Source organism: Morone saxatilis, unplaced genomic scaffold, assembly GCF_004916995.1.
Source record: "Morone saxatilis isolate NCDOM2014 unplaced genomic scaffold, NCSU_SB_2.0 Contig2, whole genome shotgun sequence".
Classification (NCBI taxonomy): domain Eukaryota; kingdom Metazoa; phylum Chordata; class Actinopteri; family Moronidae; genus Morone; species Morone saxatilis.
In genome coordinates, this window is record NW_023339762.1 from 5,046,407 (window position 1) to 5,059,185 (window position 12,779).

The following is a 12,779-nucleotide window of genomic DNA, read 5'->3' on the forward strand; positions in this document are numbered from 1 at the left end:
CTGATAAAACGTACCTTGTCCACTTTGGCCTGCAGTCTGAACTTGATGAACCAAAGGGTAGACTAAATAATAGAAACACCTTTATGTAAAATACTAAACAGTTCAACAGCACAACAAACTGCTCCCTCCAAAGTGATCAAACAACTGAATCAACACATTACTGGCATAGTTTGAAAACTGAACATTATTACTATCATAGAAGAAGGCAGATTTACTGCAGGACTGTTGCATCTGACTGCTTTTGCTTGAGCTATTTGTGTGTTATAATCTGGTTCTATGTGCCACTTTTGGCAGTAAAAGGTGATATAATTTTGGGCCAAATTTTCTTATTACAAATACAAATTCTTTCAGACACTTTCATGTACATTATTGACACTCACTCATTGAATTACTAAATATCTGACCTTTTTCCAGGTAAACTTCAGGCGACGGCAGCTCTGATTTATACTTTTTGTAAACTGATAAAATGACTTCAAGCTGCTGCAGTTTGTCGTGCTTGAGCACAAACAGATTCAACACAACATTTATGCTGGTGTTGTGGAGTGCAGCAGGGGTCAGAGGTCACGTGTGTTGGCAGCGTGTAACTCACCATGTGTTTCGAATACAAGCAGGACTGCATGAATGAAGGGCTGAATGCAAAGCTCATTAGTGCTGCAGCAGACTGTATGAGGAGAGTCAGAGATCGTATTGTTGAAGTGAACGCAGAAGTGCCTCAACACATTCCTGCCTCTTTATTAAGGTGATCTGTGACCCTGTCTGTCCCAGAATAGAACGTTTTTCCATTGTGTCTGTATGTGTGTGTTTGAGTGTGTGGTGGTCAAGGCTAATACAGTGCATATCGGCCCTCTTCTCTCCTAAAAAGGAACTTGTTGTCAGTTGAGAGACCACTTAGTGCTCCTATACTCTTGTTAGTGTGCACATAAAAGCGAATCAGACCTGCTGCTTTCTGAAGCCTCCTCCACTGGAGAGGCTGGAATGGAGCGTTTTGTTTCACTGCTGGTATGCAGAGAGCAGCCTGGACGCACAAAGACGCCGCTAATAACAGTTAATCTTTGCAAAGGTTCAATGGCTGCCAACCAACTAACCAACCAACCAACCAACCGGCTGCGATTCAGAGCCGTCCCAACAATGGCAACGAAACTTCAAAGTCGGAGGGAGCGCAGAGCGGCCGGTTCCCATCACCTAAATCAACAAGGCCTTGGCAGAAAGTAAACATACGCAGTTAACAGACAGAGTCACATCCATACGGATGTTACAGCTTGTTTTGAATCCGCCACAACAGACATTTCCATCTTAATTTAACATCTAATTATAGTGTGTTTTTCTGTGTTTAGCTGTAAAGGACTTCCTTAAAGCATAGGTCGGGTGTTTTTGTTATTGTCAACAAATCCCATAAAAAGGCCAAAAACAACAATATATTAGTCAGTCTCTCTATTCTTCCTGACATGCCCACTCTGTCTGTGGCTCTCAGCCCCAGGTCCATTGGTTCCTACTGAAGATGTAAATCTTTAAAGATGACTCACATATATATTAAGTTTCATGTTTATTTGTTATTACGACTGTGAGAAAAATAATAATAATAGCCATAAAATAAAACAAAAAAACACATAATTCCTACAATCCACCAAACTGTTACATACTGTACCTGTCAATACAAGGCTCACACGTGATAAATTTAAAAGCTCACTACATGTGTCGGTGTAAAGCAGCTGGTGGAGTTCTGTACTGATATCTGTATTTGATGAGAGCAGATGTGATCAGTCGCTCTGCTGTGAACTTGACCCGTGGGATCGATGGATTGGACTCACGCTTTGTGACGTGACAGAAACACCATGTGGATTTCGATGAGGATCCCCAGAGGGCTCTGAACCTGCCTCCTGACTGTTACCAGCTCCGGAGCCCGACCTCTGACCTACAGTGATTGTGGTAGCAGGGGGTGGTAGGGGACGGAAGGGGGAGTTTAACGACACCCAGTCTGTTATGTGTGACATGACCTCATTACCTCAATCCATGTACTGATAGAGGGGGGAGATTATCCTTAGTCTGACAGCGTATTCAACTGCTGCTGTTGATAGAGGGTCACTTCACTCAAATCACAAAATGATAAACAGATATTTCTCCAGTGCATCGCTCCAGTTAAAGCAGCTGACAGTGGCTGTGAGTGACATACATTAACTTATCTTCCAAATACTGTAAAAAAAGAAAAAAATATGTATAATATTATGTAAAATATGTTTTAGAATATTAATATATAAATATAAATTTGCATACTTGAAAAGAAGAAATGGAAATGGAATCACAGAATTCAGATCATGTGATCCACAAAAAACAGGAAGTTGGAAAACTAACCTACAGGACTGACTGTAATAACCAAACATTTACTTTAAAGGACCAGTGTGTGGGATTCAGTGACATCTAGTGGTGAAGTTGCAGATTGCAACTAACTGAACTTGTGTCTGTACTTGTAAGAGTGGTTCAACATTATTTTCAGGTGATTATACATAATGAAAACATACCTATGAATATTATTTTCCATTTCTGCCAAAATATCCTCCTAAATGTTACCTTTAAGGGAAAAGTTTCACCGAGAACTTTTCTCTGGACCTTCCTGATATCTGGCTCCCAGTGTTAGCTTGTTTGTATAAATGTGTTGACCTGCATTAACCTAAAGCAGGGCGGAGCTGAAGACAAACCTCTATGTAAAAATAAAGGTTGAAACCCATCAACAATAAAAACTGGATGTGCTTATCTGATGTCCTGAAAAATGCCCTGGGAACCTTCCCTCAGGGGATTTGTTGTTGTCTGTTTGTTTCAATGGCCGGTACTTTTTCCCACGTAACATCATCCGAGGGTGGAACCTGTGGATCTGAAAGGGATGTTTGCTGTTGCTTTTTCTGTGACTGCAAAAGGAAACTGATTATCACTTCAATGTTTTTTTCTTGCAGTAGCCATGGAACAAAGATGGAAGGTCTCTGATTTGTCTTGTAGACCAGAAGGCCAAAGGTTGTGATACCTAAACGACAAAATAGGTCATTTGTACATGAAATCCAAAAAAGGCAACTTAAACAATGTATTGTTGCTGTTTATTTACAACTTAAGTTTTACTTTTGTAGTTCTGTTCATCATTTTGAGAAACATCTATCAGTCGATCAGTCAGGTTGGGACCAACAATTTACCAATACTTTATCCAGATTATCTAAACCACTTTTTGTGGAGGTCAAATTGAAAGTGAATACAGGTCAAAGTTGAAGCAGGAGGTCAGTCTGTAAACTGTGGTGGATGTTAACAGTGGACAGTTCATCTTTGTTTTCTCTACCAAATACACAAGAATGGAATAGCTGCAGTGAGTGAAAGTTGGCGCAATATGCTGCCGCTGCTCGCCGATAACTTTTAACCTTTATCTTTTGAAACTATTTTTTATGTGTTGTACGGTGTCCTCGAGTGCCCAGAGAGGCGCCTTTAAATAAAATGTAAAAATAAAAAATGTATTATTTGACTCACTGACTGGTTCACCGTAACTGTGGACAAGACTGCATGACAATCTCAACACAGACAAGATTTATTTACATCTCTGTCCTGATGTTTACAACAGCGGCTCCCAACCTTCTTCCTTAAGGGACCTTTTTTTATATCATTGAGTAAACTGACTAAGTGACATTTTTTTATGGCTATTTCATATTATATTCAAATTCTAGGAACTTTTTTTATACACTTTTTTGTCTGTATTATGTATTTTTATTTTTAATAAATTATTAATAGGCTTCTTTATTTTGACAAATTCAGTGTTTTCTTTTCCCTGATGCTTGGTCATTGTTCTATTAGGTCTTTAAAGGGTAAAGATCTGCACCTGGCAGGATTTAAACCTGCAACACTTCCATCACAAATGCCTCAGCACCGCATTCACTTCCTGTGCCAATTGGCTGATTGATCAGTGACTGTTTCCCTCTCCTCTCCCTGCAGGATCAATAATCTGTGCACAACTGTTCGAAACTCTGAACCACCAAACCATTTTCTCCCTCATTAGAGAAGCTCGTTTTGTCCTGGAAATATTCTGTGCTCTTATTCCTGCCGTTTGATTATGTGGGCTGGGCACCGTGAGAAATGGCTCTATTGAATGAGTCACACAGTAAATAGGTGAAAGAGAAAATAAAATCTGTCTCACTAGCTGACCTGTTAGTTTTCCTCTAGAGATCACTTCAGGCCACAGCCTTGTGTTGGAGGGAAAAATCACTCTCACCCTGAGTGCAGTTTGTAGGAAAGTCATGGAAAACTATCTGAAAGCTCCCAAAAATCCCTGAATGGGTGCTCTGTGGGAGTACAACTAATTTTATTAGCCCCCTTGGAAACCTTCAACCTAACAAGTGGAAAGCAGTTTCTGCATAAATTAAAGATAATCCAGAGTAAATTATGCAAATATATTCGCTCAGATAAAGGAGGGGGTGGTATGGTCGTTTATGGTGAGGTTAAAAAATCTGAGCCAGTGGTTGAAACTGAATTGAGGGAAACTTTATTTAAAAGTTTGTGAGGGCTCGGCCTGTGAGGAAATAACACTGTTGCATCATCTGTAAATCAATGAGAGGAAGGAATGAAGCCATTGCTATGAAATGTTCATCTGGTCAGTTTTCTGGTTGATTTCTTTCTTTACCATCATTTTTAGTTCATTTCAATGAAAATTGACTGAGGACCTTTTGCAGAGATAATTCATCACAGTTAAGATTTAGTCAAGGCAAGAAATGTCGTCATTATGTTGTAATGCAGTTGAGAGAGTTTTGAAAAGTCTCCTTGGTGGCCATGGCCAGATTTACAGTTAAAAATAACTTCTTCGACCACCCCCCCCCAAAAGCAAAAACATAACTGGATCAACTTTTCAGCTGCAGTGGTTTCTTTCAACTACTTTTCATGCTAAATGCCAATTTACTCTTCAGCAATGTGGAAAGTCAACAGTGGAAAGATTATTCAGATGCTGAGTGCCAATACCACAATATAAACAGGCTGAGGGAACAAGATGGCTTTCGATTTCAATTTAAGCCTTGAGAGGTTTTAGAAAACAGTCCTAATGTAAAGAAAAGAAAAATGCCAGGATGGGAAGAACAACCCAGTGAAACAAATAAAGGTAAGAGGACCAAAGTCTCAAACACCAAATACAAATTGGGGAAGACTCTCATCAGAGTGATGTAAATCCCCTCCTTGCTGAGATAATGTCTGAGCTAAGATCTTAATGTTCTGAGATACTGAGCCTCAGAACGTGGATGGCACTGATTATCGTTTGGAAAATTTGACTGCTCAATGAAACAAGCTCTGACTGAACAAACAAAGTACTTACGAACCAACAGCAGCACATGGACAAAGCAGAAAGAGGATTTCAACTTACCTTACTACCAAATGGGATTCACACCTAGCTGAAAAACTGATAAAAACTTGGATGGTAGTCAAATATTACTTTAATATATTCAACAGATATTATCCAGCTGGCTTAGACTCTCCCTAGCTCAACTACTTGAGCTGTAGCAAGTTTGCTGCTCTCTATGATCACATCCAGAGCCTGGAAAGAATCCAGGACAAATCTTAATCTTCCTTTTATGGTTCAGAGATAAAGAATACAATCTGCTAAGGAACAATCCTAGAGGGTAATGCTAAACTCACCGTTAGCCAAGACCTGTCTACAGAGGTTCACTGAAAGTGCAAGAAGTTTTCACGGGTGATCAAAGTATTCTCCAAAAGGGGTATGTTCCGAGGGTTTGCATGCCCTTGTCGGTTTTGTAACCAATGCAATATTTTTTTGAGGGTCCTGACAAGGAATAATAACTCCAAGATTATGTTTAGTGGGAAAGTTTTTTCTCATAAAACAAGGTGCATATTTATTTTAACAGATGTTGTGGGGAGGTAGTCAGGGTGGATGGTGGGAGTACAGAGTTCATGACACCAGAAACACATCCACTGTGGTTTAGGCAACAAAAGCATTTTGATTAAGGTTAGTGAAAGATTGTGGTTTCAGTTAAAAGGTAATAAAGAAACATGATTAAGTGCTCACTGCAGTGGAGAAAACATGATGCAGTGCCATAAATTCAAAATAAATTGCAGTTTACTAGTACTGTGGGTATACTGTGGTATAGTTGTAGGAGAGCAAATTATGTATATTGAGTGAGACCTGCTAACTGGAGAACCAGTGTGGTGCACAGAGGTGAAGCTGATCTCCATCTGACACTGGAGAAAACAAAGAACAAGAGGATTTCTCAAAATGTTAAACTGTTCCTACCTCTTTTTAAGAAGTCTTGTATTCAAGTTGTTAATTTTCAGAAACACATAACCACTCAATAGTTAATATGCAGTGTTGCATCCTGTGATCCCTGAATGGACTACACACACACACACAAACCACAGAGACACACACACACACACACCACACACACACACACACACACATACAGACACTTGTTCCACATTCCCAGAGTAAATTGCGATTTCTGGGTCACCGCTGATGTTTTGGTCTCCATTTCAGTGCAAGGTGGAAACATCTCTCCGGGGTCAGGAGGTCGGCAGCCCTATGAACTCCACACACACACTTAAAAACAAAAAGACACTCCTCTCAGCCATTTCACTCAATTATTCTTTACGATGTGTTAATGGCTCCCCACTGTCTGCAGTCTGCTGTGTCTCACTCTTAGGAAACTCTGGTGGAACAGTCATGACACCTGATGATGTACTCTGATTTTAAAAGAGAAAATCTGTCCTCTGAAACAACTGGAATATTATTTTCAGGCTGCAGTCCAAGTGAAGTTTGGATTACTTTGATGATGATGACTGTTATGATTAATGATTGTTAAAGAACATTTTGGTTATTAAATGTATTTCTTTTTCTGTTGCTTTTTTTGTATCCACCTTATTCCTGATCGCATACTGTAAAACCAGATAAGTGAATTTAACCTAAAATAATTGTTCAAACTGATTGCATTGAAATTTTTAACTAAAACTAACTCAATTTAAAAAAAAAGATTGATTAAGTAGCAAAGAAAGATGTGACGCTTACTTCAATTTGTAATTTTTATTTGTACTGTAAAAACAAAACACCTAGTAAAAAGTATTTAATCATGAATGTTCCTGTGATTTACAAAACTAAATTAGTGTCGCTTAAAATCAGGGCTGTCACTTTTTAACTTAAAGTTTTTAGTTTGTGTTACTTATAATTTTTTGAAGTTAAAATAACTTATCGCATTACAATAAACTAAGTTAAGAGTACACTACAGGTGTCGTCTTCTTTTCTTGGAGCTTTTAGGGAAAAAGATGTGTAACACAACCTGTCACACCTTCTACGAGATAATGTGATCGTAACTCTGCCTGCTACTACCGGGATGTAGAGAAGAATGGCCTCTTATAACAGTAATAAGCTAAGTTGAGTTTGGAGTTGTGTTTTGTTGTGTTGTTTGTGGCTGCACCAACAGTGTGTCGAAGGTTAACTAAAAAAAGAAAAAAGGATTCTTCCAAAAAGAAAGATTAAACTTCTCTGCTACTGCTATGTCTGCTTTAAAATACACAAGGTTGGGTTCCTTCGCCGACTTCATTGCGATGGAAGTACTGATAAGCCTCAGAGCCGTCGGTAGCCACAGAATAAATAAAGTAGCTAAACATGCTATGGTACATTATCAGAGGTCACTTGTTCCCTTCCCATCCATGATCCCATTATTCCATTTAAGGTGTGACAGGTTGTGTTCCCAAGTGAACCAAAACAGTAAGGTTTTGGGCCAGATAGCTAAACAAACCCACGGTAAAGCTCTGTAAATTGAGATGAGCTGCAGATTCAGCAGATTATTCACTGTAGCTTCAATACTATCAAAGACAACTTTCACATTGTCACATTAGTCATGTTTCCATACAAATGCATCACAAATTTTGATCTGATTTTTTAGCAAATTGGCAAAAGAAAGTGCGAATAAATGCTTGTTTCCCTCTACTATAGTATAATGGCATAATAAGAAGAGTGCCCCTCAAATCTCAAACCATGAAACACAATGCAGAAAACAGCATGTGACAGTTCTGTTTGTTGCATGTATTAATGGTGGAGGATCATGGTCATGATGCAGAAACAGCTGACCAGTCATGTGAGTTGCTATGTCAAAACTTATTCGAAAAAAGTGTTTCCATCTCCAATTAAGCACATTAACTCATTGTTGCTAAAAACCATAAACCACCTCCAGCCAGAGTAAAACCTCTTTTGTTTTCCATCAACCCTTTCTAATGTTGTACTTCAAAATGTGCATCAAATATATGTTTATGGAAACTATTTTCACATTGTTGTTTGATTTTTCTTTATTATAAAAATATTGATAACAGCCGCTTACTAATACTTTAGTTTATATTGTAAGTACACAACTAATAACCAAACATAAAGGGGTCAATGGGAGCCAATAACTCACGGTTTGCCCCCAGGGGTGTTTATGATTAAACAACATGGACACAAACAATAAAAAAAAAACACATAAATAAAAGATTGAGTTAAGGAACATATGGTCCTACTAAACTATGAAAAATAAAAATCGCCTGCCTGTTTATCACAGTAGTATGAGCGGAGGTCGGTGTGTGGAGGAGAGGCCGGTGAGGCTCAGGGCTGTGGGCGGCGCACAGCTTCAGTCTGGCGTCTCCTCCTCAGTCAGTCAGTCGGTCGGTGTGAAGGAGAGCGGACGGAGCGGAGCGACGCACCGGGACCCTGGATCTGTACTACACAAATACCAAACCGACCAACCGACCGGCAGGCAGGCAGGACCCGAGAAGCATGGAGCTGTGAGGGCTGAAGGCCGACTGGGACCTGCTCCCCAAAAATCACTGTTTGATTTGTTTATTTACCGCATCTGCGAGCTTTCCACCAACATGGAGACTACAGGCTACTGGCTGCTACTGGCTCTACATTTCATCCTCATTTGCCCACAAGGTAAGGCATGGTGTCATTAATGTTTTGTCCTCACATGGCTCAGATACTCTAGATACTTTAGATTATATAAAGACCGCGGGGGTTTCAACTTGCTGCGCCAACTTGAAGGTGATTGCGCAGCAGCGTCAGGTGAGCTTTGTCTGAGGCAAACCGAAGAAGTCTGCATGTAGTTTGTTTATTTGTATTTGTGTCAGAATTGGACATTTTTTGCTCTGTTTTATTTTCACAATGGAACCTGCGGTGCGTAACGCGCTGTGCGTCCTTGGAAACATTCTAGGAAACGAGTCCAAAACGCAAAACGGGTTTGAAAACCAAACAGATTTCCTTATTTGACTGAGATATCTGTCGTGTTGTCTGTTGATGATCCTCTCCGGGTCTGTGGAATCTCAGATTAAAACGTTTGAGAGGCGCAGGGCGTGACATATCAGCTTCAAACAGGAGCTGTCAAGCATGAAAAGAGAAGTTTTGACACGGTAGTCTGACTGGCTTATTAAGGGTGTCAGAGGCTCCATATCTGGCAACAACAGCCATAATCCTGTAATGCTACTCAGGAACAGATACTATCACTGCAAACTATAAATTATGTATCTGTTTAATTTCCCAACTTAGAGTTGTGTTGGAGAGAAAGAAATGTGTCTGTAAACTAACATAAGTAAAAAGGCCCTGATGTCTCTGATCAGGAGGAGACTGGTTGTGTTCTCAGTTTCAGTATTTTCAGACTTTTATGTCTGTTGTAAAAAGTAAATTGGCTTGTCTCAGCTTTAAGTGGTTTGTGTTTGGACTGTGGCGACTGTTCCAACCCGTCTGTTTGCAGAAATAAAGGAATGCAGCTTTAAAATATAACATGCTGAGAAAACATCCAGCAGTGATGAAGTTTTATGCCCAGCCAGGAGTTTTCAGGAGCCAGTAAACATCCTTTTTTGTAGTACATCAGTAGTAACCCTCTTGTGTTTGGCTCATTTACTGTTTAGAATCTGAGATGCAGTGCTGATGTGTGTCAGACATTAGGAGTGACTTTGCTTCAATATCCAAAACCAGCCAGGAAAAGCCTCAATGTGTCCTCAAATGGAAGGTTACTGAAATCTTAAGAATCATCTAATCACTATTCAGTGGTAACATGTTGTTCATGGGCAGTCAAGCAAAAATACCCCTTTACACCAGTTAAGAAAAAAATGTTCACACTGCAGCAAATTTCACTGTAGTCAAGTCTGCAGGTTTGTGAGGTACCCTATTGAACCAAAGAGTAGAGCAGATATGATGACTTGTAAACCCTGATACCAGGTATGCTAATCACAATTTGAAAACCACAGTGATGGACCTACAGAGAATTATAACCTGAATCTGCAGCTCCCCTTGTCAAAATGGAGCTTTATAGTGAGCTTAGCTGTCTGGCTGCAACTTCACTGTTTTAGTTCAATATCACCTGTTCTCAGTTGAAAGAGTGAATATTGGACTTACATTCATCAGGTGATGATAAATATGCCTTCATGAATGATGATGATAATGAACTGCTGGATGTGTGAATAATCAACTTTTTGTGATCAAGCGGCCAAAATAATCAGCTATGGCAGATTTAAATGAGGAAGAGGTGAACTAATGAGCTAATTAACTACTTTGCTCCTAATTTACTCAGTTACTCAATTTAATCAGATAGTTGCATCAGTGGATTTTGCACCTAAATGTGAAACAATTGAACAACTAATCAAAAGCTTCAATATTTTAGTGAGGACTAAGACTAAAAGAGTCAGTGAAAACATCTCACTACAAGGTCCATTTGGTAGCTATTCTGGAGCTTTTGATCATAACACATGGTATTCACTAGCCAATGGAGTTTTGCCAGTTCAACAATGGGGGGAATGGGGGGACAACAAGACTTTTGCCCCTCACCTTCAGGTGTTAGGGTAACCTCCTAAACTCAACACTGAGGAATATGTCCACAGCCGATGTTACTGTCTTTCAGAGGCTGTAGCGGGCTCAGTATTAAAGCTAGAGTGATACAAATGGCATCATATGAAACTAAATGAATTAAGGCATCCATTAATACCACCCATGTCATACTAGTCTGTAGCAGGCTAAATAACACTCGAAGGTTAGGCAAAACATTTTCAAAGGAAAAATTGGCATGGCTTATTTCAAAGGGATACTCTGACTTCAAGATATCTGAATGGAAATTCCATGGGTACCCACTACTCTCCCTTTTACAGACATCCCCACTTTATGGTAATCCTAGTGTTTTTCAATATTTTCGCATACTGGGGTCCACAAAGTGTTGGAATTGCATTGAATTGTGTGAATGGAAAGCAGAGCCTCTTGTGGAATCAATGAGCCCAATTGTATTTATGTGTTATGATGTTCGTCCCCATTGTAGCCATTTTACTGTAGTAAGACCATTTTTTGAAACTCACTGTACAAAATGATTTTATTGTAACCTCTAGGATAATCGCAGCCTCACCAAACTGTACAAACACAAACTACAGACTGAAAGTGTCCAGAGTATGGATGGCTTTCCCAGCTATATTGACACCATTGATTTCCTACCGTATTTTTGTTGTACAAAAACTGTAGACTAGGCTGATACATAATAAGGAAGTTAACATGATAACAGTGCTTGTAATGACGGGACCACCAGTGCGTCCTGCAGGGTTGAAGAGGTTTAAGAAGTCAGTGGAGATGAATCAGGATTTGTCAACATAAGCCTGAACACTGGAAGGGTTTTCCGGCTCCTTATCCTCTGGTTTGCCCTCCCAGCCGTACGGTACAGTCGCAGCGTGCCAGAGAGGATACTGATCTGCTTGGTTGAATCTTTTCGGGGGGTGAGACTTGAAACAAAGATTAGGGGGAGAAGCTGGTCGGAGCCAGTTTTAGCTGAAGAGATGTGAAACCTTTTGTGTCCGGGCCAGTGAGCCTGGATCTGTGCTGGACGGTTTGGTACCTGCAGAAAGCCTCCGGGCTCCCTCACGCCTCCTCCCTTTTCATTTGGGCTGTTTTAAATGAAGCTTTGATGAAACGTTGGGGCACAAAGGAGGTGCCAGCTCGCTGAGGAGGCAGCACAGGAATGGTTGATGGTGGAAGAAAAGACACATGAGGAGAAAACTCAGCACCATCTGTCCTCCCAAAAGATATTTGTGAATGGGCAGTGCCAGTCGTGCCCTGCGCTCCGCCTGGGCTCATGGAGTCTCCGGGCCTCTTGTTGTCTAACAGGGTGTCTGCTGACAGATGGCCGTCACAGTCAGAGAGTCTGTCAGTCAAACACATGCAGGGGGCAGCTGTAGAAGGGATGCTCACCACTACAGACAGCAGGCATGCCAACCCTTAAATATGACTAATAGTATTGTATTATTTTTAGAGGATAGATTCACATTTGGCAACTTCAGGTGTTTTTCTCTCCGTTAACCATCAGCCAAAAGCAACACCATATTTACTGTCAGAAATGCTCTCCATCTCGGTTCCAGGTTGCGATTAGAGGATGCTTACATCCAAGTGACGAGCTTTGTGACGTTGCTTCTGTGCCGCGATTGGCTCCGCGATCTGTGTGTGTTCCCACTGAGAGCGTTTCAGAAGCAGAGTATCTTCAGAGCATGTTGCTTGCCCGATGTTGTTTACTTGTGTATTTTGTCCTTTAAAAAATATACAAAACGGAGTGTTTCTTTTGATTGATTCAAATTTCCTGCATGCCTGTATGATGTGTAACCCTGTTTTGTTCTATACTGTACAATACTCTGTAGTATCAAAGCAATTGGGTCAGTGCCATACAAGTATTGAAAACACAAAAATACTTATCTTCAGGTAATTGTACTATACAATTATTATTATTATTATTATTATTATTATTATTATTATTATATATGATTCTGAT

At 40.1% G+C, this 12,779-nt stretch overlaps 1 protein-coding gene across 1 annotated transcript in view; it reads left to right on the forward strand.

Moving 5' to 3' along the window:
- The first annotated feature begins 8,675 nt into the window (after nt 1-8,675).
- Nucleotides 8,676-12,779, forward strand: part of LOC118331090 (receptor-type tyrosine-protein phosphatase zeta-like) — a 77,874-nt gene continuing 73,770 nt past the window's right edge. The window contains exon 1 of the mRNA XM_035665871.1: nt 8,676-8,923. Within this exon, the coding sequence (XP_035521764.1) occupies nt 8,863-8,923 (61 nt within the window). The 5' untranslated portion in view covers nt 8,676-8,862. The remainder of the gene's footprint in view (nt 8,924-12,779) is intronic.